The 27,940-nt window shown below is 44.6% G+C and overlaps 1 protein-coding gene across 2 annotated transcripts in view; it reads left to right on the forward strand.

Annotated features, from left to right (window-relative positions):
- PPM1F (protein phosphatase, Mg2+/Mn2+ dependent 1F) overlaps positions 1 to 27,940 on the forward strand; it is a 44,509-nt gene that overhangs the window by 10,046 nt on the left and 6,523 nt on the right. The window contains exons 2-7 of one of the 2 annotated variants that reach the window (XR_014559087.1): positions 1,067 to 1,197; positions 11,760 to 11,962; positions 13,662 to 13,850; positions 17,020 to 17,163; positions 18,131 to 18,224; positions 25,095 to 27,921. Coding sequence is in view for 1 of the 2 variants with exons in the window: in XM_083717436.1 (XP_083573562.1) it covers positions 1,067 to 1,197; positions 11,760 to 11,962; positions 13,662 to 13,850; positions 17,020 to 17,163; positions 18,131 to 18,224; positions 25,095 to 25,462 (1,129 nt within the window). In the remaining variant the exon portion in view is untranslated. Of the gene's footprint in view, positions 1 to 1,066; positions 1,198 to 11,759; positions 11,963 to 13,661; positions 13,851 to 17,019; positions 17,164 to 18,130; positions 18,225 to 25,094; positions 27,922 to 27,940 lie in introns of those variants that run through there. The other variant, XM_083717436.1, reaches the window with a different exon arrangement.

Genomic DNA, 27,940 nt, shown 5'->3' on the forward strand with positions numbered 1-27,940 from the left:
GTAGTTCTATGAGGAAACTACCAGTTCCCAGGATTCTTGAGGGGATGTACTTTAAATGTTCTGTGCATATGCAACCATAGCTTTCTGCAACAATGCTATCCATTTCTCATGTACTATCACTATCCACGTGATAGTACATGATAGCTCATGTACACACTAGTACTGCGACTAGCACAATTGCCCCTGAAGAAGTGTGCATGCACACAAAAGCTCATACCAATAACTAACTTAGTTGGTCTCTAAGTTGCTACTGGAAGGATTTTTTTTATTTTGTTTTGACTATGGCAGACCAACACGGCTACCTACCTTTAACAATTGCTCCTGTTAAGAATAAAATATGACTTAATGCTAGGCCAGTTTTGTGGGGGGGGGGGGGGAAAGGGGTGTTTGTTCACCTAGCTCTCCACTTTGCTTTTTCCGAACAGGAAGCAAAGTATTATTCATGCCAAAAGATGCAGTTTGTATCCTGCAGGAAATTCTGGGAGGGAAGAAGGATGCTATTGTTGACATCAGTTTCCAGCACAGAATCCAGTTGCTTTGAGAAAAAGAGAATAACAGGAAGTGCCTCGGATTAGCTCATAATAACTGAAAACAATCCCCTTGCAAGCATGCATGGAATAGACAGAAATCCTTCAAATGTAAACTGGATCTTATATGTGTGAATCCTAAAACGAAATACATAGATAAGTGTACAGTACAGAATAGGTTGCTATGAGTTGTACTACTCTGGGGTGAACTGTGGGTTTGGTTCACTTTTTAAATGGACCAAAAGATTATTACTCTTCATTATACAAATCTGGCAGTATATACTTAATAGGAACAGTATTGTTACCTTGTATTTGCACAATCCCTTCCTCCATATGTTGAACAAAAAACCACCACCATAATAATAATAATAATTTTATTATTTATACCCCACCCACCTGCCCCAGCCAACTGCCCTGCAAATCATGAAGAATAGATGTGTGAGTCGGAATCGTAAACATGCTTCATTTTAGATTTTCATCAACTGTTTTCCCTTGGCTATGCAGTCCATTTCAGTCTCTCTCCTTTCTTTCCATAACAGGAATGCACCACCACTCCTTGCAGCATCTTTGATTCATGCTGCCATCCATGATATTTTGCAGACAGATCTTAACGAGTTTAAAAAGCAGAATGTGGAAGGGGAGGAAGCTGGAGATCACGAGACAGAGCCCTGTAAGTACCTATATTTGCCTCCCAAAGTAATATGGGAGTCTGAGCTCAAGGTCATTACTATTCAAGTAGATGTAACTCAACTTCTTTTATTTTCATTAATTTAAAACATTTTAATACCACTCTCCATCAAAATTGACTCCAGGATTGTTTACAGTAGTTTATGTGACACCCAGGTAAATTTACAATTCTTAAAAGCATCATCATTGGCACATTTTTAGTCTGAAAAAGAACAGTATCGGCCCCTTGAGGGCATTCCACTAATGGCATAATCACAGCCAAAAAGGTTAGCTAACACAGTGCAGGAGGTTACCAGAGAATAGCTGTAAGCTGGTGTTCTTGATGTTGTTAGATGGCAGAATTAGAAATAGTGCTTTTATTGTTTTCTGTCATTTGAGAATTTCATTGCACAAGACACGGCACAGCTGCAGAACAAAGAAATCCCTTGATGAAAACCATCAGGTTGTTGCAAAAAAGCAAAGGAGAACAGTAAGACAACATTGATCAGCATGACTAGCGGCATTTGGTCTTTCTGCACCAGCCCAAGGAATTGTTGGCATCCTGCTACAATATTTTGAAAAATGGGGACTACCCATTAAAAAATGTTAATTTTTTGTTGATGGTAGTGAAGTTGCTAACCAGGGTGGATTTGATTTAAATCAAATCGATTTAAATCACTAGTCAGTAAGACTTGACTTAAATCATTTTTTTTTACAGAAATACTCATCCTTACTGGTAGAATCTTAATATTTACAACCAGATGAAAGTTTCATTTTTGGAATAATAAATTTTCAGTAGTCTTTACAGTTATATCAAAAATTACTGATTTGGTTATACTAGTAGAAATACATTGTTGTTGTTTAGTCGTTTAGTCGTGTCCAACTCTTCGTGACCCCCTGGACCAGAGCACGCCAGGCACTCCTGTCTTCCACTGCCTCCCGCAGTTTGGTCAAACTCATGTTGGTAGCTTCGAGAACACTGTCCAACCATCTCGTCCTCTGTCATTCCCTTCTCCTTGCGCCCTCCATCTTTCCCAACATCAGCGTCTTTTCCAGGGAGTCCTCTCTTCTCATGAGGTGGCCAAAGTATTGGAGCCTCAGCTTCACAATCTGTCCTTCCAGGGAGCACTCAGGGCTGATTTCTTTAAGAATGGAGAGGTTTGATCTTCTTGCAGTCCATGGGACTCTCAAAAGTCTCCTCCAGCAGCATAATTCAAAAGCATCAGTTTTCATTAATACATAGAAATACATAGACAGATAATTATGAATTGTGAGGTTTAATAAGTTAACTGTTTATATTTGGACAACTTTTCTGCTGTACTTTATTGGAAGGAGAAAAATAATCATTTCCTTAATAATAATTTAAACAATTTACAGTCATACCTCATGTTACAGACGCTTCAGGTTGTGCGTTTTCGGGTTACGCACTGCGCCGAACCCAGAAGTACCAGAACAGGTTACTTCCAGGTTTTGGTGCTCGCACATGCGCAGAAGTACTAAATCACACTATGCACAGAAGCGCGGAATCGCGATCTGCGCAGACGCGGCGCTGCGGGTTGCGATTGTGCCTCCCACACGGATCACATTCGCAACCCGAGCGTCCACTGTATATATAACTAAAGCAGTAACATTATAGCATATGTATCCATGTTTGTTAACTGACATAGTTAAACTTTTTTAAAAAAACACCACACACCTTAGACTGAGTTTTAGCACACATGAAAAACTTGAAACAAATCCTTATTTCTTGATGAATAGCCTTTGGACTATAATGTAACCTAAATAGAATACTATCTTTAGAAAGATTTTTCCTCCAAAAGCATTTTATTTTAAAAATCCAATTTAAATATTTAAAAAATTATTGATTTTTATCCACCCTGTTGCTAACAGTGTTTCATGTTCAATCATTCAGACGGCGTGGGCAGTGAAACCTTTCTCTGCCATTGAAGAGAATGGAATGCTTACTGTATTTACAGGGAACCCAGTGGAGCCCAGTAGTTCCAATCCTGTGGGTTGTCACAGTTTATCATCCTTGTTTTTCTGTCTGCAGAGTGGGATTCAGATGGATGTAGGGGTTAGATCCAAACAACTATTATCAGAAGTGGGGAACGCCACTAGTGTGGTTCTCCAAACGTTTACACATTTGCACAGTGCTATAATCAGTTGCAGTTATTCGGCTTATGCGAGACATTGCAAAAACTCCTGCCTAACAGATTAACCTCCTTAGGTTTGACCTCTCTTTTCTTGCACAGCGCTTTAGGGTAAAACAGTCCTTGGGAAATACATAGGAAGCCACATTATACCAAATCAGACCATTGGCCCATCTGGCTCAATAGATGGGGCTCTCCAGAGTTTAAGGCAGGGGAGATGTCAGGGATTTAGCCTGGGACATTTTGCACGCAAGGCACCACTGAACTGCAGACTTCCTGTGAGCAGGGAACACCCCCACAAGCTGAAGGGGAACCTTTGGATTCAAGCCAGCAGTTTGGGTTTCATACAGTAAAAATTGCAAATCACCTAACAGACTAAAATGCTATACACATGCCTATTAATGATACATTTCCTGTTCTGTCCCCCAAGATTTGATCTTCCTAGTTGGCTTTAATATCCTATTTGGGGGCAGTTAAACAGAGTGTTGCTTACTGTTGCGGAAGGATGTGGCTTTATGTCATGCAAGCGTGAATGAAAAAGCAAAAACGCCCTTCCTCCTTTTCTTCGCTAGAATGTGGTGGTGGATGAAATTGACAACGGTGCGGCTCAGACTGCCATGCAGACATAAACCCACATGTACCTAAACTGTCTTGAAGCAATCATAGCCACTTATTATTATTACTCAGCTCTATAATAATCGAGCCTCTCGCTTTCCCTCCTAACCATTCCTCTCTCCAACTACTCTTTTTATCTGTCACCAACATTACCATCTGTTCTGTAGGCCGAGCACGAAGCCTTTGATCCCTCCCTCTTCTCCCTCCTACTCTTATACTTCTCTGTTCCTTCGGTTTTCCAGGGGGATGCCAGTTCTTGTTTTACATCACTCATGCAAAGTTTATATCCCACCTTTCCTCCTAGGAGCTCGAGACCACGTGTGTGGTTCTCTCCTCTCCTCACCCCATTTATAGACAGAACAACCCTGTGAGATAGATCAGGCTGAGAGGAAGCAAATTTTCCAGGGTCACCCACTGAGCTTCCTGACTGAGTAGGGCCCCAGGGGTCGTCAGCAAACTTTTTCAGCAGGGGGCCGGTCCACTGTCCCTCAGTCCTTGTGGGGGGCCAGACTATATTTTGGAAAAGAAAGAAAAAAGAACAATTCCTATGCCCCACAAATAACCCAGAGATGTATTTTAAATAAAAGGACACATTCTACTCATGTCAAAATGCCAGGCAGGCCCCACAAATAACCCAGAGATGCATTTTAAATAAAAGGACACATTCTACTCATGTGAAAACGCCAGGCAGGCCCCACAAATAACCCAGAGATGCATTTTAAATAAAAGGACACATTCTACTCATGTAAAAACACGCTGATTCCCGGACTGTTCGCGGGCCAGATTTAGAAGGTGATTGAGCCGGATCCGGCCCCCGGGCCTTAGTTTGCCTATCCATGGAGTAGGGAGTCGAACTGTGGTTTCCCAAAACCTCATCTCTCTCTCTTCCCCCTGCTAGGGTGTTCATCCTCCAGTGAAGGATGTTGTTGAGAATGTCTTTCCAGGGTTGTTGCAAAAAATGTTACAGCAAATTTGGCTGTGTTGAATTTGTACTGTTTGGCAAGGTGGCCAGAATTATGGCAGACAGCACCCAGAACATGAAGAAGGAGGCTGGGGAGGTTCCCAGAAAAGTAGAGGGACATAAATAGCCCCAGGAGCCGTAGGGAGGTGAGTCAAGGCCAAGGTGCAAGAATGCAGCAGTGGCTCCAGCTGAACCTTTAAAAACGCACACTAAATATTTCAAAACCGGTGAAACATGTAACAGAATCATGTGTCTGGATATGCCCACTGAAACGGGAACATTTTCAGCAGGCACCTAAAAGAAAAAAACAATGGTGGCACCTGCCTAATGTTTAGTTCCAGAATACAGGTGTTGCCACCTTAAAGGAACAACTCTTTGCAAATGCAGACTGGGCATTGCATGGCACTTGCAGAAGTGCAAGTTCTGTAGCTCCAAGTCAGCACACGTGGGGCAAGGCAAGAAAACTGGTCGCAAGGCTTTATATACCAATAGGCTTTTTATACTCCATATACCTTGAGTTCAGCCTGGGATTGAACTGGCAGCCAGGGCAATCTTTGAGCACAGGTGTGATATGCTAGGGGAATCTCACTCCTCCTGGCAACCGTTCTGCAGCATTCTGCACTAACTGCAGTTTCCAAACCAAGATCGAGAGATGCCCCATGTAGAGTCCTTTGGGGAGTACATAATCATGGAGGTGCCCAGCATTTCTGTGCCTTAACGTTCCCCTCCCGTAGTGCACATGGCACCTTCCTTTGCTGAAAACTCTGATCTTGCTCTGGTTTTCTCTTTTTGCTACAACTTTATTTTCTCCACTCAAACCTCAGTTGCCTTCACAACAATCCTGTGGTTGTCAATTTGATTTTATTGTTCCTTGCATTTTGAATTGTTCTAGACCTTTTGTTTGTTTGTTTGTTTGTTTGTTTGTTTTGCTTTTATCTGTTGAGGGGCAATATATCCAGGTTCTATGGTGTTCCCCACTCAGCCATGAAGTTTACTTGCAGATTTCGGGTGACTCCCCATCTCTCAAACTAGCCTACATCACTGGCCTGTTGTGAGGATGAAATAAGAAGGGGGGGGGCAAGCACTCCACCCTGAGCTTCTTGGAGAAGGATGGGATCTAAAAGTAGTATATAATGCGATGATCTTGCCAAATCCTACATACAATTCAGTTCCTTTCCTCAAGCAATCTGTTGGGTAACTGTTTCCTCTGAATCAAAGTGAAGTAATATGTTGGCTCCATCTGTTGGGGATTATGAAAACTGCATGTCATTTAACGACATAGAGAGCAACATATTGCATTTACTGTGACTTTAGCAGCTCCCTAAAGTATTAGGGACGCGCGTGGCACTGTGGTCTAAACCACTGAGTCTCTTGGGCTAGCCAATCAGAAGGTCGGCGGTTCGAATCCCTGCGACGGGGTGAGCTCCCGTTGCTCAGTCCCAGCTCCTGCCAACCTAGCAGTTCGAAAGCACATCAAAGTGCAAGTAGATAAATAGGTACCGCTCCGGCGGGAAGGTAAACGGTGTTTCCATGCGCTGCTCTGGTACTCCAGAAGCAGCTTAGTCATGCTGGCCACATGACCCGGAAGCTGTACGCCGGCTCCCTTGCCCAATAAAGCGAGATGAGCGCCGCAACCCCAGAGTCGGCCACGTCTGGACCTTATGGTCAGGGTCCTTTACCTTAGAAAACTGTGCTGAGATTTTACAGTGGCCTGACTGTGTGCTTCTTGCTTACTTCCTGGGCAGGGATTCTTATTTTTTTAAAACAAAGTGCACATACTCTGTTGGTACTTAACCGGCATAGCAGAATCAGCAAATCAGAAGGCAGGAACAAGCTCCCAGTGCCACAAAGCCTGGCTCAGTGTCTCGTAGCAATTTGTAAGCAGCCAATATTAAGCTGGTAGCCGTGGTCAGGTTGGATATAACCGTCCTTTCCCCTGAAATTCAGAAATAACTTGATTACTGGCAAAAATAAGGTTCCTCCCATTAATGTTCCATATGGAATGAGTTACCAGCAGAAGTTGATTTAAAAAAAACCCCTAATTTTTTTAAAAGGGAGGGGGGCTGAATGAGCCATAAAGATAAAGGAAGGTGTCACATCAAGAGAAGCTTGTTTACATTTGGCAAACAGCTGTTGGGGGTCCTCAAGCAAGTGATAAGATCACATGGAGAGAAAGTTGGAAATAGTTCTTAACTCCACGCCTCCAAAGCCTGTCACCAAACAGGGCATATTTACAAATCGGCCTGGAACATGGGAGGCTGCCTGTTGTGTCAGACCATTGGTCCATCTGGTTCAGTATTGTTGACACTGACTGGTAGCATCTCTCCAGGATTTCAAAACGGGGTAGAATCATAGAAATGTAGAGTTTGAAGAGACCACGAGGGTCATTTGGTCCAACCCCCTTGCAGTGCAAGAATCTTTTGCGCAACGTGGGGCTCAAACCCACAACTCCAACTGAGGGTATTTCCCCTCTCTTTCTGGACGTGCCAGGGATTGAATCTGGGACTTTATGCATGCATAGGAGATGCTTTCCTTATCAGCTATGGCAACCAGGGAGTTGGGCTGGATCAATAGATTATGGCATATCATAGCAAGAAAGGGATTTTCCCTGTACCTTTTCTTATTCTAATCTAACTGCATGTGGTGAGATATTTGTATGTGCCCCCAATGAAAATTAAAGCTTTATTTTGTCAAAGAAAATACTAGTTTTCAAACCGCCCTGTTGACATGTGCGTCCATGGTTTTCAATTTCACACAAATTGTTTCCTGCAGGAAGCTGAATTGGTAAGGTTCCTGCACAAGGACTGAACCACATTGAAATGCAGCACCCATTACCATCCCTAAATATGTGTTACAGATAGGTAGCCGTGTTGGTCTGCCATAGTCAAAACTAAAAAAAATTCCTTCCAGTAGCACCTTAAAGACCAACTAAGTCAGTTCTTGGTATGAGCTTTCGTGTGCATGCACGAAATATGTGTACCTAAATATGTGCTTATTATTTAAGGTGTGCATTGCTATGTTTCCTGCTTTACAGTTAATATAGTGCAAACTAAGCATATTTATTCTCCAAAGTAAACCCCACTGAATTCAATATGGCTTGCTCGCATGTAAATGTGCGTAAAATGGCAGCCTTAAATCTTCATAACAGTCCCTCTTGGTTTAGGAGTCGGTGCAACAAAGCAATAGTTCCCACTTAGATCTGCGGTTCTATAACTAAACACAAAAGGAAACAGGCTTGCTATGCCGCATAATAGCTTTCCAGAGGCAAAATTTGTTTTACAGCAGGAAATGTGTAATAAATAGAATTCACTTTAATAAAGCCTGTCTGTCACTTCTGCAAAACACCTAAGTGACATACAGTAAAATGGAAATCCACCCCCTCCAAGTTCAGGACAGCTTTGTTCTCTTCTATTAAAACCAGTGGGAAATACCTGAAATAACTTGGCTGTTGGTGGTTTATGCCTGAGTTACCATTGGATACAGTTGTTAGCCACATTGTTATGCAAAGTATTCTTCCATCTAGTCTGGGTCACAATTGCTGTACAAGCAGTTTAGATTTCGAGATGCTGTGTTGGTACTGAGGATGGGACAGAAACGTGACTCAACTTGCCTTTGAAGCCAAATCTGTCAAATTTGCAATTCTTGAAACAATATTGAGGACCAAAACACAGCCATCCTTCAAAATCCACACTTACTTTAATTCTGCAGTGCAATCCTCCAACAGAACAACGTCTACAAAAATGCATATATTAGGGTGAAATGGTCATAAAAATGAATATATTAGGTGGGAATGCACATAAAAATGAATATATTAACGAAAATAGCAAGCCATAATGCAATACGGTAGGACAAATTGCTTGCAAAAATGTGGTCAAAACTGCATTAAAAAAATACGATTCTTAGAAGAAGTTTGTACTACAGTGCTGAATAGTTATCTTTTTTTTAAAAAATGCAAATTGCTGCAGAAATGTCGAGAACTGAATTTCACAGTGGGAGAAATGAGAAGCTACGAGAACTAAAATTGACAGATCCCTCCATCCCTACTAGGGACTGCCTGTGTGCTTTTATCTTTATCATCATGTTGCCTGCTCTACCTGTACTTTTGTAAATAAAGATATTATTATTATTATTGGCATTGGTATTCAAAATCAAAAGTAACCATATCAGTCCGTAAGTTTAAAAAAATAATAATCAAAAATCCATCAGATGTCAAGCAAAGCCGGCAGGGAAGAGTAATGTTGGCTGATGCTGAAGCCCTGTAGTCTTTTGTTTAGTCAGACTTCAGATGGAATGTGGGAGGTGGTGGCAGACAATTGGACAAGGCTCTGCTAGTGAGACGCAGGTGGCGCTGTGGGTTAAAGCCTCAGCACCTAGGACTTGCCGATCGAAAGGTTGGCGGTTCGAATCCCTGCGGCGGGGTGCGCTCCCGCTGCTCGGTCCCAGCGCCTGCCAACCTAGCAGTTCGAAAGCACCTCCGGGTGCAAGTAGATAAATAGGGACCGCTTACCAGCGGGAAGGTAAACGGCGTTTCCGTGTGCGGCTCTGGCTCGCCAGATGCAGCTTTGTCACGCTGGCCACGTGACCCGGAAGTGTCTCCGGACAGCGCTGGCCCCTGGCCTCTTGAGTGAGATGGGCGCACAACCCCAAAGTCTGTCAAGACTGGCCCGTACGGGCAGGGGTACCTTTACCTTTACCTTTACTGCTAGTGAGGTGCTAGGCAGGTTTCAAGCTGTGCCTAGGAAGGCTGGGTTGTCAGGTAGCAGGGCTGGCCCAAGACATTTTGGCACCTGAGGCGAACCACAAAATACCAAGCCCCTCCCTGCCAGGAAAAAAGGAGTGCGTGAAGATCTGCATCAGGAGCAAATGGAATAAAGATCTATAGCAGGATCTGCTGCTGCCCCTGCGGATCCTGCCGCCTGAGGCCATCACCTCACCTTGCCTCATGGGTGGGCCGGCCAGCCCTGCCTTTCAGGGAGCAGGGAACACAAAATAAAACAGTAGTTGGCACTAGAATTAGCTTGCACTCCTGCGATACTTTTTCCTTTCATAATGAAGACATAGGATCAAGCACCAGAGGGGGCGGGGCATACCCTAAAAACTTAACGAAATGCTGAGGAGTTGCTTTAGGGGGCAGCATAGCTTGCTGACATTTTTCCAAGTTCTTCTTTTGAAAAGCATTTATGGAGTGTTCCAGTGCTGCAGTATTAACATAAGTGTGCCCAGCATCTGAAAACAAATATGCACATATATTTTTTTAAACAAGCAAGCAAGCAAGCAAACAAACAAACGACAAATTGGTGCACACTGGTTGGAGGTGGGGAGCGGTTAATGGTTTCTTATTGAATGTGGTGCTATGAGCGTTAGCCAAAAGGTGCTTCGATCACAGGCAGAGAACCTGTGGCCCTCCAGGCGTTATTGGACTGATGCTCTCATTCGTCCCAGCCAGCATTGTCAATATTGGCAAGGGATGAGGAGGAGTTGAAGTCCAGCAACATGTGGATGGCCACAGGTTCTCTGCCTGTGATCTGAGACACGATACAATAAGGCAAAACGAATGAGAAGGGAGAAAAGCAAAATAAACAAGTTATGGCACCAGCACGTTCATATTAATACGTAACGAAGTTACGTCCAGTGAAATGTTTACTTGGTAAGGAGGCAGATCCAGGAGGGGAGAAGGCCAATGGCAGCTAGTCTCATCCTCCAGAGGGAACTTGGTTGTCTGTTTTCTCCCTCTGATACTGTGATATTGCCCTGTTCTAAACAACCACAGTTGTTTAGAAGCACAGTTTTTGTATCACGCAATTATATCATAATTTCTTTGTGAATAGTCGGCCCACACATGAGGTTGGAGTGAAATGCCCACCTCAGGCGGCACAGGTGCAAGAGATGGCGCTCCACGTGCCTCACAGTTTCCGCCGCCACCAGAATGCCCCCGGGGCAGGGAAGCCAAGCAGCAATACTTTATGGAATGCCCTGACTCTTGCCCCTGACTCTGCCAGTGTGGGTGGGGGCAGAAGGCGACAATTTACGTTCTGCCTCAGGTAGCAAAACGTGAGGAGCCTTCCCTATCTCCTACGCTGAGCAACACAACCTTAAAAAGGTAAAGGGACCCCTGACCATTAGGTCCAGTCATGGCCGACTCTGGGATTGCGGCGCTCATCTCACTTTATTGGCCGAGGGAGCCGGCGTACAGCTTCCGGGTCATGTGGTCAGCATGACTCATCCGCTTCTGGTGAACCATAGCAGCGCACGGAAACGCCATTTACCTTCCCGCCGGAGTGGTACCTATTTACCTACTTGCACTTTGACGTGCTTTCAAACTGCTAGGCTGGCAGGAGCAGGGACCGAGCAATGGGAGCTCAACCCGTTGCGGGGATTCGAACCGCCGACCTTCTGATCGGCAAGTCCTAGGCTCTGTGGTTTAACCCACAGCGCCACCCGCGTCCCTAACACAACCATAATGAGAATAGTGGAACAGCCTTAAACACCATTATGGTTGTTTTATTAAAATCGTGCAGTATCTTAGGTAAGTACAGTGGTACCTCGGGTTAAGTACTTAATTCGTTCTGGAGGTCCATACTTAACCTGAAACTGTTCTTAACCTGAAGCACCACTTTAGCTAATGGGGCTTCCTGCTGCCGCCGTCACGCTGGAGCACGATTTCTGTTCTCATCCTGAAGCAAAGTTCTTAACCCGAGGTACTATTTCTGGGTTAGTATGTAACCCGAGGTACCACTGTAAACAGATGAGAAAAACCTCAAACAGTGGCAGGTTGAAGGAGAAAGTCAAATGATGCAATGGAAGCCCCGAAAGATGACTTCTCTCTCATTTTATTTTCAGTGCTGGATGGCGGCCCTTTGCAGCGCTGCTTCTTTAACAAACTCTGGGACGTTTGCTGCAAGTGGCAGAAGCAGCCGCCGCCGCCACCGAAGCCGCTTCATCGCTACCTCCAAGTTTCCATCCATGCAACCCGTAATACCCGCCGGAAAATGGAGGACAGGCATGTTTCCCTCCCAGAATTTAATCAGCTGTTTGGCTTGACGGTACGTTTCTAGGGTGAGAGAACACTGGTGGCGTCAGGACAGAAGTCCAGAGAGCCACTCAGCAGGAATGAGCTAGGAGCAGAGGATACAGCAGGGCTGGCATAGTGCATTTTGAAATAAGTGAATTAATACATGTTGCCATCTAAACTTTCATAATAATGCTTCAGATCAGTCTGTTGGAAAAAGTAGCCTTCCACTGTGGCTTCCGTTTCAACCATTGTTTACTGGTCTATTTTTGAAACCTATTCCACAAAAGGTAGACTCTCCATCCTTGGAGGTTTTGAAGCAGGAGTTAGATGACTAGCTATCATTCTGCATTTCAGAGGGTTGAATCAATGAATGTTGGGGTACCTTTCAAAACTACCAATTCTATAGATTCTCTGAAAGAGGGCAGTGCCCCCACAACACCATTACCTGCAGGAGCGTCTCCACCCCCATTACTGAGATCCAACTCTGAGGGCCTTCTAGGTGGTGGCGCCCGCCCTGTGGAACTCCCTCCCATTAGATGTCAAGGAAATAAACAACTATCCGACTTTTAGAAGACATCTGAAAGCAGAAGTTTTTAATGTTTGATGTTTTATTGGGTTTTTAATATTCTGTTGGGAGCCGCCCAGAGTGGCTGGGGAAACCCAGCTAGATGGGTGGGGTATAATAATAATAATAATAATAATAATAATAATAAAAGTCCAGGGTTTAAAATGATGTAACTGCACAACTGTGAGAGAGCGCAGGTACTCACAGATAGGGAAGGGGCAGAAGTTCAATTTCATTCACACTTTTGGAAGCACTACAAGAACCAAAGCACAGAAAATTTGAACCTTCTCTGAGTTTTACACTGCAGTTTCCCATCCAAATAACATTCTCAAAAACATATATGCTGGGGTCAAGTGTCAATGAAGATGCATCTATTAGACAAAAACACTCAATTTTAGATGGAATGGCGAAAATGTGCATATTAGGTAAAGTTGCTGGAAGTTGGATGAAGATCGCGACAGAGTTTCACACCAAGTTCTTTGAGGAATCTGTTATAGAATAGGCATTGGTTGAGCACACTAATCTCAAAACTATTTGCTAAGTTATTGTTCTGACATAATAAATATATTAATCTGAGTCTCTCCGCCATCCCCACCCCCCAAGGACTAGTTCTAACTATTGTGATTTGGGGAGTGGGGTTCAAGAAAATTGCTTAAGAGATAAAAAGGCAGCTCTAGGTACATGTCCTGTGCAAGACAGTGGATTGTAGCCAATGTAGTGCAGCTAAATGAACGTCATTTAGTGGTGTACCTGTTCCACTGGCCAAATGTTTTGTACCAGCAGAAGGTTGCCGCGTAAGAAAATGCAAAATCAGGTTGCTACTGATTTCATTTCACAATAGATTTGAGCAACCTGTTGCACAGCAAAGTAGCACACCTGTTATATTGGATTATTTATCTTGGGTCTTGTTACTGTTTATGCTTCTAGGTCCCCCGTATTGGTTATTTTTCTACTTATTTTTTATTTATTTCATTAAAAATTTATATGCCGCTTGAGTGTAGAAAAACCTCAAAGAGTTTTATGGGGGGGAAAGATATAGCAATGAAATTATTACTGAAAAAATTCTTCAGCACAGTAGGGCCATTCCGATACATTCACAGAAGAAGTCACATGTGGTAAAAAAAATTACCTTTGCCTTCTCTTTACATGTCCTTGCCTCTGAAAGGATGAGGTGGACCGAGCGTACTTCGCCGTGTTTGATGGTCACGGAGGAATAGATGCAGCTAACTATGCAGCCGCTCACTTGCACGTAAATGTGGCACATCACAAAGACCTTCTGAAAAACCCGGTGGAGGCCTTGAGGGAATCTTTCCAGAAAACAGATGAAATGTTCCTTGCTAAAGCCAGGAGGGAGGTGAGTGGAGAGAGGCGAGTACTGCAGTAATTGTAGATTGTTGGCTCGCCAGTGGGTACAGGGAAGCTGAGCGCTGAGAAATGTGCCCTCTTGGTAATTGGCTTTTCTGTAGCGTTGCGGAAAATCCCGGTTAATAATTTATTGGTTCACTTAATAGACGTTTGCCTAAGAATCATTGTCCACAAATCAGAGGAGGTGAAAGGTTTAATTTAGGCGAATGTTGACGGATGTTGGGGTCTTTCCAGAGGAGTAGCCATGTTTTTTTTAAGCCCAGTAGGTTCTTCCAGGTTACTTTCTGTTCACTGTCACTCATGCAAGGATCCAGGGAATGATGGGCTACAGTACATATGTCAAGAATTAGGAGAAACTGCATCTGGGACAATCCCTAAGCACAATCATTGAACCACAAAATGCCCAGAACTTTTCTGAGGCCAGACTGGCAGTTAATACTAGGGAGCGGGTGGCACTGTGGTTTTAACCACTAAGCCTCTTGGGCTTGCTGATCGGAAGATCGGCAGTTCAAATCCGTGCAACGGGGTGAGCTCTTGTTGCTCTGTCCCTGCTCCTGCCGACCTAGCACTTCGAAAGCATGCTAAAAAGTGCAAGTAGATAAATAGGTACTGCTGTGGCGGGAAGTTAAATGGCGTTTCCATGCGCTCTGGTTTTCACCACGGTGTTCCGTTGTGCCAGAAGCAGTTTAGTCTTGCTGGCCACATGACCCGGAAAGCTGTCTGCGGACAAATGCCAGCTCCCTTGACCTGAAGCGAGATGAACTCTGCATCCCATAGTCACCTTTGACTGAACTTAACCATCCAGGGGTCGGCTTTAGCTTTTACCTTACTAGGCAGAATAGTAGCTTTCCTTCCAATATATTTTATTTTGGGTTTTTTTGACATGCATCTATTGACCTATATAAAGTGTCCTCTGGGTGGTTCTCACAAAACAGATATACAAAGTTAAAACACTAGAAATAACACGGTGTGTGTTACAGATAGGTAGCTGTGTTGGTCTGCCATAGTCAAAACAATTTTTTTCCCCCTCCCAGTAGCACCTTAAAGACCAACTAAGTTAGTTCTTGGCATGAGCTTTCGTGTGCATGCACACTTCTTCAGATACTGTGTGTGTGTGTGTGTGTGTGTGTGTGTGTGTGTATCCCTGTCCATGATCTTCACTCTTCTCACTATACCAGGATCAGCCACCAAAAATCTCTTCTCATTAATTACTCCAACCATTCTCCTCTACTGTCCCCATGTGGCTAGAATTCCCTCTTTCTGTCTGTGACGACAGTTCTGTCTTTCCCCATCTGTACTATCCATTTAAAGCAGTGTCATGCCACTTTAAGCAGTCATAGCATTCCCCGAAGAATCTGCGAACAGTAGGTGCTGAGAGTTGTTCAGAGGCCTTTCTTTGCCTTAGGTAAAGTAAAGGTAAAGGGACCCCTGACCATTAGGTCCAGTCGTGGCCGACTCTGGGGTTGTGACGCTCATCTCGCTTTATTGGCCGAGGGAGCCAGCGTACAGCTTCTAGGTGATGTGGCCAGCATGACTAAGCCGCTTCTGGCGAACCAGAGCAGCGCACGGAAACGCCGTTTACCTTCCCGCCAGAGCGGTACCTATTTATCTACTTGCATTTTGACATGCTTTCGAACTGCTAGGTTGGCAGGAGCAGGGACTGAGCAACGGGAGCTCACCCCTTGCGGGGATTTGAACCACCAACCTTCTGATCCGCAAATCCTAGGCTCTGTGGTTTAACCCACAGCCAGTGGCGTAGCGTGGGTTGTCAGCACCCGGGGCAAGGCAAGTAATTTGCGCCCCCTAACCCGTGGATTTGAGCACTCGAGTCGCCCCCCCAGATGTTGTGCCTGGTGCGGCCGCCCCCCCTGCACTCCCCCACGCTACGCCGTGTCCCTTTCTCTGCCTTACAGACCTATAATTCCAAGAGTTCCCTGGAAGAGGGATTGATTGCTCAACCACTCTGGGAATTCTGCCTTTACCCTCCTTGATCAGAACACAGGAAAACAGGAACAGCTTTACTGCTTAGTGAGCCGGCACACTTTGTTCCAGCTGAAAAGTGCGACAGACTTTGCTTTTTCAATTAAACCTGATCGTTCAGAGAGAGGGGCTTGTTATATTCCTGAGTGGGCCACTACCACCCCAACCCCCTGCTTGATGAATACAGCCCACAACATTGTTCTGAGAATACAGCAAACCTCTTGTTTGTTTGTTTTAATATTTAATGCTTATAATGTTAATGCAAGCCCTAGATCTCTCTATCTGATTGTACCTTCTCACGTTGACCACTGCGGTGGCTGATTGTAATAGATGTTTGAAAGTACTTATTGAAAAGGGTATGACTGCCAGCACTGTATTGAATAGAAACAAACCAAGATCTTTAGGAGCATCTTCTGTTGCAATAGTTTTTGAATACATGAGTGGTGTCGGATGATACAGGTAATTTGGATCCTTTCCAGTCTGGGTTTAGGCTCAAAATTGGGGCAAAAACAGCCTTGGTTGCCCTGATTAGTGCCTTACACTGGGGAAGGACTGGGTGTCCACAAATCAGAGGAGGTGAAAGGTTTAATTTAGGCCAACGTTGATGAATGTTGGGGTCTTTCTGGATATCTCAACAGCTTTTGATTTCATTGACCATGCTGTCCCTCTGGATCGGTTGTCTGGGATGGGACTCCTCAGAGGAGCAGCGTTAACAGTGGCTGCATTCCTTCTTGGATAACCAATCTCAGAAGATGGTAGCAAAACATTTATCGGCCTACAGCATGTCTCAGAGTTCTGTTCTTCCCTTGCCCGCCCCCCCCCCCCCCGCTTGTTGTCAACTACATGAAACTGCTGGGAGAAGTCATCTGCAGTACGCAATAACTCTCCCAGCACTCTGGGAGAAGTCACCCAGAGTCATCCAGGCACACAGTAACTAGTTGCATTTTATTTCTTGACATGTTTTGAACAACCAGATAGAAGTCATCACAACAATAGCAACAAAAGGCTAGTGTGATTTCACTCTAATGCTTTTTACATCGCTAACAGAGTTTCTATGATCTTTGATGCACGGTTAAATAATGAGCACCAATTCTCCCCACACAGTTTCATTTCATCCTTTTAAAGGCTCTTTATAACGTTCCCTCCCCCTTCTCTCTCTCTCTCTTCAAACTATACAGAAGCTGCGCAACGGTAGCACAGGTGTGGCTGCCTTGATTGTTGGGAACAAGTTACATATAGCTTGGCTTGGCGACTCACAGGTAATGCTAGTCCAACAAGGGAAAGCTATAACCCTGATGGAACCTCACAAGCCAGAGAGAGAGGTAACTACTGCTTCTTTGAGTTTCTCCCACAAAGCTCTTGGCCTCTTGTGTATGTACATCAGTGTGGTGTAGTGGTTAAAAGCGGTGGACTCGTAATCTGGTGAACCAGGTTCGATTCCCCACTCCTCCACATGCAGCTGCTGGGTGACCTTGGGCTAGTCACATGCCTCTGTAGTCTTTCAGCCTCACTCACCTCACAGAGTGTTTGTTGTGGGTGAGGAAGGGAAAGGAGATTGTTAGCTGCTTTGAGACTCCTTAGGGTACTGATAAAGTGGGATATCAAATCCAAACTCCTCCTCTTCTTCTCTTGACACGGGTCCTGAAAGACCTACATTGGCTCTCAGTAAGTTTCTGAGCACAATTCCAAGTGTTGGTGCTGAGCTTTAAAGCCCTAAACGGCCTCGGCCCAGTATACCTGAAGGAGCATCTCCATCCCCATCATTCAGCCCGGGCACTGAGGTCCAGCTCTGAGGGCCTTCTGGCAGTTCCCTCACTGTGAGAAGTGAGGCTACAGGGAACCAGGCAGAGGGCCTTCTCAGTAGTGACACCCGCCCTGTGGAACACCATCCCACCAGATGTCAAGGAAATAAACAACTATCTGACTTTTAGAAGACATATGAAGGCAGCCCTGTATAGGGAAATTTTTAATGTTTGATGTTGTGTGTTGGGCTGCCTGTGAAGACTGTTCGGAAACTTCAGCTGGTGCAGAATTAAGCCGGCCTGTGATCCTACGATGAAGGACAGTATAGAAAATTATTAAGTAATACAATAACATACCAATTTAAAATACGTTTTTGGCGGAAGCTGACCTGCAGTAGAAGGGAAACAGGGCTGATTGCAGTGAACACAGGGCAGAATAGAAATTGCTGCCTCTTTATATCCCTAGGCTGGTTGGTACTGTTCTTCCTGTGCCTGTCACACCTACACCTATAGATTTAGTGAGCTTTTGTTGTTGTTGTTTATTTAGGATGAGAGACAACGCATAGAAGCCTTAGGAGGCTGCCTTATCTACATGGACTGCTGGCGTGTCAATGGAACCCTGGCTGTTTCCAGAGCTATCGGTAAGCCATGCCCTTGAAGAACATCAGCCCTAATGTGTTCATTTACCATATTTAGCTCTAATGAAATATTGTCAGCATGTAAGTGTGATGGGGCGGCAGTTGTTTGTTCTACCGCCGTTCACAACTTTGCGTTCCGCATCAGTTTGGAAGTTATTTCAAAGCACAGCTTTGACAGCTAGAAACTTCACAAATAACACACACACAGGGAATGGTTTGATACTGCAGGGCTTTTGTGGAAATCTATAACGAACACGACAAAAGCAGCCATATCCTAACTGCACAAGGCCATTTTTTTCCCCCTTACCAACAGACACTGCAGCATTTTCCTAACCTTGGACTGAATCGCTGCCGTTATTGCACCTACATTAATAATTGTTCCATGTGGTACATTGCCATAGTAACACAAACCTGACAGTGCACACCAAAGAATACTGCTCTTGCAGCTCCTTCCTCGAAGCATCTGTAAAACTATTTTATTATTATAGTTGTGCCTCCTGAAATGGCCCAAGCATTCACTCCTATTGAGAAGTCGTGGATCGTTTCCCCTTTCACTCGATAACTTTTTGCAAAATGCTGTGGGGGGGGGAGCTTTTTTAGGGCCATATGTAATATAAAAATGTGTTTTAATAAATAAATAAAGGTAAAGGAACCCCTGACCATTAGGTCCAGTCGTGGCCGACTCTGGGGCTGCAGCACTCATCTTGCTTTGTTGGCTGAGGGAGCCAGCGTACAGCTTCCGGGTCATGTGGCCAGCATGACTAAGTTGCTTCTGGCGAACCAGAGCAGCGCACAGAAACGCCGTTTACCTTCCCGCCGGAGTGGTACCTATTTATCTACTTGCACTATGACGTGCTTTTGAACTGCTATGTGGGCAGGAGCAGGGACCGAGCAACGGGAGCTCACCCTATCGCAGGGATTCGAACTGCCGACCTTCTGATCAGCAAGTCCTAGGCTCTGTGGTTTAACCCACAGCACCACCCGCGTTAATAAATAAATAAATATCCTAGGATAAATAAATATTCTAGGTCAATTTTTGATAAATGTTGATTACCATGCTGAGTGCTTCCTGTTTCTGCCATGTGAACTGCCTCCTTCCATGAGTCATCTGAAAGCCCTGCTCTGTGCTCCTGGGAATAAGACTATAGTGGTACCTCGGGTTAAGTACTTAATTCATTCCGGAGGTCCGTTTTTAACCTGAAACTGTTCTTAACCTGAAGCACCACTTTAGCTAGTGGGGCTTCCTGCTGCCGCCGGAGCGCGATTTCTGTTCTCATCCTGAAGCAAAGTTCTTAACCCGAGGTAATATTTCTGGGTTAGCGGAGTCTGTAACCTGAAGCGTATGTAACCTGAAGCGTATGTAACCCGAGGTACCACTGTACGTGTGAAGCAATAGGCACTACAGTTTTGGCATGGTCTCCCAAAAGTGACCCACCATTAGGGCTGGGCGGTATCTGGTTTTCAGCATTATGGTATATATCACCCAACTCAATATCACGATACATCACGATTTCTGAAATCAGGATGGAACTATGTAGAGTTGCATTGGCTGGCTTCACAGTTTTCCCCACATTGTTATTTTTGCATAGCACACACACATTAGGGCTGGGCAATGTAGCAATACAGAATAAAAAAATCGATTTGAAGTCCACATCGTGGTAACGGTTTCATAACATTCAGCATGTGTGTGTGTGTGGCGATATGTGTGTGTGTGTGTGTGTGTGAATATTGATATAGGGTGTGTGTGTGTGTATATATGATGAGGGGAAAACTGTGAAGCCAATCATTGCTTCTCTTGTGATTCCCTATTGCTCTGTACTATAAAATAACAGTTGCAACAATATGTTATAGGTAAAGTAAAATCGTATCAGTTTTAGATCCCAAAGTATTAGTAGTTTCTGGGACATTACCCTGTTCACTTCTACATGATTATGTCCTTATTTCAGATATCATAGGTAAAGTAAAGGTACCCTTGCCCCTACGGGCCAGTCTTGACAGACTCTAGGGTTGTGCGCTCATCTTACTCTAGAGACCGGGGGCCAGCGCTGTCCGCAGACACTTCCGGGTCACGTGGCCAGCGTGACGAAGCTGCTCTGACGAACCGGCACCAGAGCAGCACACGGAAACATGTATATACTATGATATTCAGATATCATAGTATATTGCTATATCAAAATGTTTATCTGTGGAAAGAAAGCCCTAACACACATCATGATACACGATATAGTGCCAGGTAAAAAATTATGAAACCTGTATCACGATATCGACTTCAAACTGGTTTTGGGCGACATAACACCCAGCCCTTCCCACCATGCTCTTTTATTATTACATTTATATCCCCCTTTTTCCTCCATGGAACTGAGAGTGCCACCCATGGTTCTCCCCCTCCCCATTTTACCCTCACAACAACCCTGTGAAGTAGCTTAGGCTGTGACACAGCAACTGGCTCGTGGTCAGTTTCATGGCTGAGTGGGGATTTGAACCCTAGGTTCCCAGCTCCTAGTCAGACACTCTAACCCAGGGGTCAGCAAACATTTTCAGCAGGGGGCCGGTCCACTGTCCCTCAAACCTTGTGGGGGGCCAGAATATATATTTTTTGGGGGGAAATGAACGAATTCCTATGTCCCACAAACAGTGGCGTAGCGTGGGTTGTCAGCACCCGGGGCAAGGCAAGTAATTTGCACCCCCTAACCCGTAGATTTGCGCCCCCTAACCCGTGGATTTGCGTCCCCTAACCCTAACCCCCAGATGTTGCGCCCGGTGCGGCCGGCCCCCCCCCTGCACCCCCCACGCTACGCCACTGCCCACAAATAACCCAGAGATGCATTTTAAATAAAAGCACACATTCTACTCATGTAAAAACATCAGGCAGGCCCCACAAATAACCCAGAGATGCATTTTAAATAAAAGGACACATTCTGCTCATGAAAAATCACCAGGCAGGCCCCACAAATAACCCAGAGATGCATTTGAAATAAAAGGACACATTCTACTCATGTAAAAACACCAGGCAGCCCCCACAAATAACCCAGAGATGCATTTGAAATAAAAGGACACATTCTACTCATGTAAAAACACCAGGCAGCCCCCACAAATAACCCAGAGATGCATTTGAAATAAAAGGACACATTCTACTCATGTAAAAACACCAGGCAGCCCCCACAAATAACCCAGAGATGCATTTGAAATAAAAGGACACATTCTACTCATGTAAAAACACCAGGCAGCCCCCACAAATAACCCAGAGATGCATTTTAAATAAAAGGACACATTCTACTCATGTAAAAACACCAGGCAGCCCCCACAAATAACCCAGAGATGCATTTTAAATAAAAGGACACATTCTGCCCCCACAAATAACCCAGAGATGCATTTGAAATAAAAGGACACATTCTACTCATGTAAAAACACACTGATTCCAGGACTGTCCATGGGCCGGATTGAGAAGGCAATTGGGCCTGATCCGCCCCATGCCTAACCACTAAACTACACTGCACTTATCTTTTTTTGTCATCCAACTAACACAACTTTCTCTAAACTTTAGGGCAGAAGTCCTTTTTTACTTTTCAATTGTAGGATGTGTCTTTAATAAGATTACGATGGGGTGGGGCAGGGCATGATGGCATTGCTGGGGGCTGGATTAGATGATCTTTGGGGTTACTTTCCAACCCTGCAATTTTATGATTCTAAGCAGTGAAGTACCAAAGCTTCCAAGAAAAACAAACAAAAAATCCAGAAGGGGAAACAAACCAGAGGCATTTCCAAATTAATTCATAGAAGCGTTCCTTAATTTTGATTAACTGCTTTTACAAGTAGTTGCATATTTTACGTGTTTAAACTTCTTGCGGGGGTTGGGGGACAGAAAGGCAAAATAAGGGGTTTTAACATTTAAAATAATTCTATATGTACGTGGGTGTGTTTGTTTCATCAGTAGCTCACTGGTGAAAATCTACTCCCTTGCCAGTATTAGACATTAGACATGACGCTGCCTACAGCAAAGCAAGACTCAGTTTTCAGACTCCAACTGTGTGTGAAGAGGAAGAACCATTTGCTACAACATTCATATCACTGCATTGAGAAGTGCCCTGGAAAACAGAATAATGAGCTGGAGGACTCAGCCGCATTCTGGGGCTCATTTAAGACACCATGCCAAACCGCGGCTAAGGAAGCTTTGCGTGAACTGACAACGCCTGGTTTGCAATACCAAAGTTGGAACCTATGGTTTGACACAGATTTGCGAACCATGGTTTGTGCTAAGTTTGGCTTGGCGCGATTCCTGAAATAAGAATGCATAGTTACTGCTGTTGCTCTGCCTTCGAAGCTGCTGCACCATGGAGACGAGAGAGAACTTAGGAGCTTATGAAACAGTGTGCCGAGAGGAGGGAAAACAAAATCAGACAAGCAGTTCTAATCCGCAATTTGCATCTTCGGGAGCTTCAACAACGGCTGGGATTCTAAACTGTAGTTATCGCAAATTATGGTTCTCCCATAATTCGGAGATAGGAAGACATTTGACAGTGAGGTAGGGAAATCAGGAAGGCGGGGCCTAAAGTCTCTTCCTGTTAGACTGGGAGTTGGTCAGACATTCCCATCTGTCTTACTGCCTGACACAAGGAAGGCTGTTGGAAGTGGGAAGTCAGAGGTGTCCAGAAACTCTCTTTCTTTTTAAGTAAAGAAAACAGCACAAAAATATTGGTCCTCATTCTCCCTGCACCATCTTGGCTGACATGTTGTTCATCACAGGAACTCCTTCAAGCCATGCTGTCTTCCTATGCTTCTCTCCCCCCCCCCCTCCAAAAAAAGGGAGTTACATTAAAGCAAATGTAAATCAAGGCAAAATCTGCAAGTTCCTGCTTAGGCAAAACATTTGAGGATTTCAAGGGAAGCTTTTTTAAAAAAGAAAGAAAGAAAACCCTTTGGGAAGATCAACAAGATTTTTCACTTATCCATGGAAAACCTTCAGTTCTAGCTCTGTAATTCTGGTTCACCACCTGCCTGCAATGGGATTTTTGAAAGACCTTTACAGCAACAATTTCTTCCGAAGAGGCCTGTGGGTGGATGCCTGTGGCATGGCTGGGGTGCGTGCACATGTACACACGCTCTTTTTTTTTTCATGCACCGCATTTGATCACACACGCAGAAAGACAACTCTTTCAAAGCAGTGACTGAATTTGCGATAGACAACCAAACCCCTGCTTTCCAAAGTGCCTTCTCTGCTGGGGAAGAGCAGAGCAGACATCTCTCCATCCTAGCAAGGATAAATTGTGCTTCTTCCAGCCCCATTACCTGTTTGTTGTGCTAAGGCGAAGGTTTGAATGGAGAGATAGATGCACAAAGATGACTCTCCCTATCTGACTACCTTCCCATTGAAATAGAGAAGTGCAGAGAAGTGGCCTTCATTGGATCAGAGGCGCTGGCAGACCTGGGGTGGGGTGGGAAGATTAAAGCCCCCTGTAATGGGAATTGGGGTTGCTCGTGCGTAAGTTGCCTCTACTCTTGGCAAAGTTGCCTGGTTAAACCTTTCCCTGGCTGCACAGCCCTTACTCCACGGCTGTGTCAGTCACTGGCAGAATCCGTCAGTGGGCGTTTCCTGAACTTCTTCCAGCATAAAAGTTCTTTGACACCAAGTCTCCGCCTAGCCTCCCTGCGTGGAAGTCTTCTGCGCAGGGTGGGCATGGCCAGCGGAGGACCTGTGCTCTCCCCGCTAGTTTCTGTGGAAGAGTCCTGGAGACATCTCTCCGAAGCCCTCCCCTGCTCCCCTTTCTTCCTGGTGTCACGCTGATTTCCTTCCTCAGTAGATGAGTTCCCTCTCTCCCTGCTGGGCCCTTCTCCGGCATGGCTGGGGAGCCTTACCTCCACTCCTGGCTCCGATGGCAGTTCCCTGACACCCCCCCTGCTCCTTATTTGTTTGGATGATTTTTAATTGTGCTTCATCTTCGTGTGGTTTTTAACTTTATGTGTATACCACTCAGCAATTCTGAATATTAAGTAGTATACAGATAAAAAGGTAAAGGGACCCCTGACCATTAGGTCCAGTCATGGCTGACTCTGGGGTTGCAGCGCTCATCTCGCTTTATTGGCCGAGGGAGCCGGCGTACAGCTTCAGGGTCATGTGGCCAGCATGACTAAGCAGCTTCTGGCGAACCAGAGCAGCGCACAGAAACGCCGTTTACCTTCCCACCGGAGCGGTACCTATTTATCTACTTGCACTTCGACATGCTTTCGAACTGCTAGGTTGGCAGGAGCAGGGACCGAGCAATGGGAGCTCACCCCGTCGCGGGGATTCGAACCACCGACCTTCTGATCGGCAAGTCCTAGGCTCTGTGTTTTAACCCACAGCGCCACCTGCATCCCTTAGTATACAGATACCTGGAATGAAATAAATATACACAAGATCACTGTCCCTGCACTGCAGTTTGCAGTGTTTTCTCCTCAGCTATGGGAAGGCCTTGTCAGGTCACAAAGGTTGGCTTGGCATGCAGATCACCCACCCTTGGTTTAGAGCAGGAATGTCCAAAGTCCGCCTTGGGGGCCAACAACACTGGTCGGTCTTCATGCATTTTCATTTCATCAAATCTGGCCCTCTTTGAAAAAAGTTTGGGCACCCCCGGTTTAGAGCAACGTTTCCCAAACTTGTGTCCCCAGCCGTTTTTGGACTGCAAATCCCATAATCCTTGACCACTGGCCCTGCTAGTTGGGGTTGATGGGAGTTGTAGTCCAACAACAGTTGGAAACCCAAGTTTGGGAAACCCTGATTTAGAGCTTCGCCTTAAACAAAGGCAAAGGTTGACGGCTCTGAAAAAGGAATGGGGCAGTTGGGATTTTGTACCTCGTGTGGTAATTTACTTCATTCTCTCCTGCTTGCTTTTTTAGGCGACCCACTCCAAAAGCCTTATATCTCCGGCTGTGCAGATAGCGCATCGTTTGAGCTAACTGGTGCCGAAGATTATGTGCTTCTCGCTTGCGACGGATTCTTTGACACCATCCAACCATTTGAGGTGGTGGACCATGTTCTAGAGCACTTAATGCAAAACAAAGGGGACGGCCTCAAGACTGCAGAGAGGCTGGTGGCGGCCGCAAAGGAAAGTGGATCCAGTGACAACATCACTGTCCTGGTGGTGTTTCTAAGGGAGCCCAAAGACATCATGTCCGACTGCCTCAGAGACCCTAGAAGCTGCTCTGCTGACGACTGCACAGGGAACCCGCTCCTTAACTTTTTCAGCTCTGAGAAGAACCATTGAAATGGAAGACGAAAGGGTGACTATCAAATCCATTTAAAGCACAACATCGAAACGTAAGCAAGTTCAAATGGGGGTGGGAATCCTTTTACCACTGGAAAATGAAAGCTATTGTGTGGCAGACAAGATGCAAGAACTTAAGTATTTCAAAACCCAGGGTTGTCTTAAACTAAGCTGCTCAAGAGTAGGCCCTTTAGAAATCAATGGACCTAAACTAGCCATGGCTATGGATTTCAATGGGTCTGGTCTATGGTTCTTCCATAACTCCGGCCAGTGTCTGGATTGTACCATTTTAAATTGCAGGTTCGGGGAATGTATAACTGAATGTCCCTTCGTGCAAAAAAGAAAAAAAATTAAAAAATCCAACAGCCCTCTTAGGTGCAGCCAAACTATACCTGAGTGAAGGCTTCTAACCTTGCTTCTCTCTGGCTGCATTTGATCACAATGGTAAATCACAGTTTGAACTAATACATGGTTTAACATCCATGAGTGCTTTCCGGACTGCGCTCTGCAGAGGAGAAAACGAAGCCAGAGTTTGATTTGATGTGACCTGGTTTGTCTCCTCCAAACAAACCATGAGTGATAAGTCAGAACCAACATTGGCTAATGGTTTGTGTGGAGGAAATGAACTGTAAGGCTCGGTTCATGTGACTTGTTTCCTCTGGTGCATGACACAGGAGCAGGGAAACTTAAAAAGGCTTGTATACCACAAATAAATGATAGTTCATTTTAAATGTTTTTATTTTAATGTTGAGTGCGGACCAGGTCTCTGAGACAACAGTTTTGTGGAGGGTTTTGTTTTGTTTTTAAATGGAGGGGCATTCAGTCATGCAAATCCCCATCTAAAACCTGCCATGAAACAACTCAGACACAAGGCCTCAAAAAGTCTGGTGGTTTTGCATTTACTTCTTTGAAGTAGTTTTAAGCCTGCCCATTCATATCCCTGTCTCTTGGGGAGATGGTAAAATAACATACTGTATGTTAAAGATCAATATTCAGAACCCTCTGGAATAATTTTAAATATCATTTAAAGGGGGTTGCATTTAGATGCTACTTAATGATAAGCGTGAATAAGCTACCACACCCTCACCATAGATGAGTGAATTGCTGTGGACAGATTCAGTATTAAACAAAGTACCAGATACTGGAACATCACAATATTGTCTTGCATAAGAGCTGATGTCCCCTTCTCTTCATTGCATACCAAAGAAAATATTACTAAGGAATATCAAGAACATGTTAATGAAGCTTCAGAAGAAAGGGAGCTTAGATACTGAAATGGAAAATGCATTTCCGAAAATAATACCTACTAACGTACCAAACTATCAGCATAGGAAGCATCTATAGGAAGGTGCCATTACTTGTAAACACCATTAGTGTCATGGAGGCAATTTTAATGCAGTGGGTTGCAGCCAGTTCACAAACACAACTCTTGATTGAGCCTTATCCATTCCATTGAGTGTACAAGGAGACAGCATTCAATGGCTTTTCAGGGTTTTACCATTCCATCCTACTGGTGCCTATTAAGTACTAAGGACAAAATATTTTGTCATCCGGTTTGAAAAGACATTGGCCGCGTTCACATGGCGTGTTAAGCTATGGTTTGTTTTATCCATGGTTTGTTGGAACAAACCAAAGTAAGTCTCACTGACGAGCAAATTAACCATGGCTTGTTCCGCCTAATGTTGATTTCATTTTCTAACCACTCTTGCCACACATCCTATCTGGGGAGGGGCACCAGAATAATCCAGGATTACGCCAGGATAGTAGGCGTAGCAAGAAACTATGGTTAGTGCAAGCCAAAGTTTGTAAGCCAACTTCAAACCATAGTTTCATATTCTGGTTTGGTGGCCACAGGCAAACCATAGATAGTTGACTGAGGTGGGATAACAAACTACAGCTAAGATAAGCAGACCATGTCTTCATGTTAAAAACAATGGGCTGGTTTGAACATGTTATGTGCATCTCATTGTGAATATAACATTTATTATTTTATTATTTTTATACTCTTCTGTGGTTGAGGACTTTTTTAGGTGTGTTATGTTCAAAGCTTTATTTATATCAGGATTTAGATGTATATAACTGTTATTTTTTTGCCACTGGTATTTAAAACTGGCCACTCTCAAGTGCCATATGTCATTCTGACACAGATGCAAAGGGCTGCTTCTTCTGTCATGATGTGTGAAGTGTTAGTTTTTATATTCATTTTGAGGAGGTGATCTATTATGTTAATTTAAATACTTGTAAAGCACTTAAGGCTTTCTTGATGTATGCAGGAACTGGTGTGGGCAAGAACCTTTTCATTTAAAATATTATTGTGGGGGACATGCTATTTTTAAAGCTTTCCCAAGAAGGTGTGATTTTGATCTAAAGGAAATGTTCGGCTGCCCCTTTAGCGAGAGGAAAGGACGCAGGTGGCGCTGTGGGTTAAACCACAGAGCCTAGGGCTTGCTGATCAGAAGGTTGGTGGTTCGAATCGCC

This window comes from Podarcis gaigeae, assembly GCF_964106915.1.
Source record: "Podarcis gaigeae genome assembly, chromosome: 16".
NCBI classification, from domain to species: Eukaryota; Metazoa; Chordata; class Lepidosauria; order Squamata; family Lacertidae; genus Podarcis; species Podarcis gaigeae.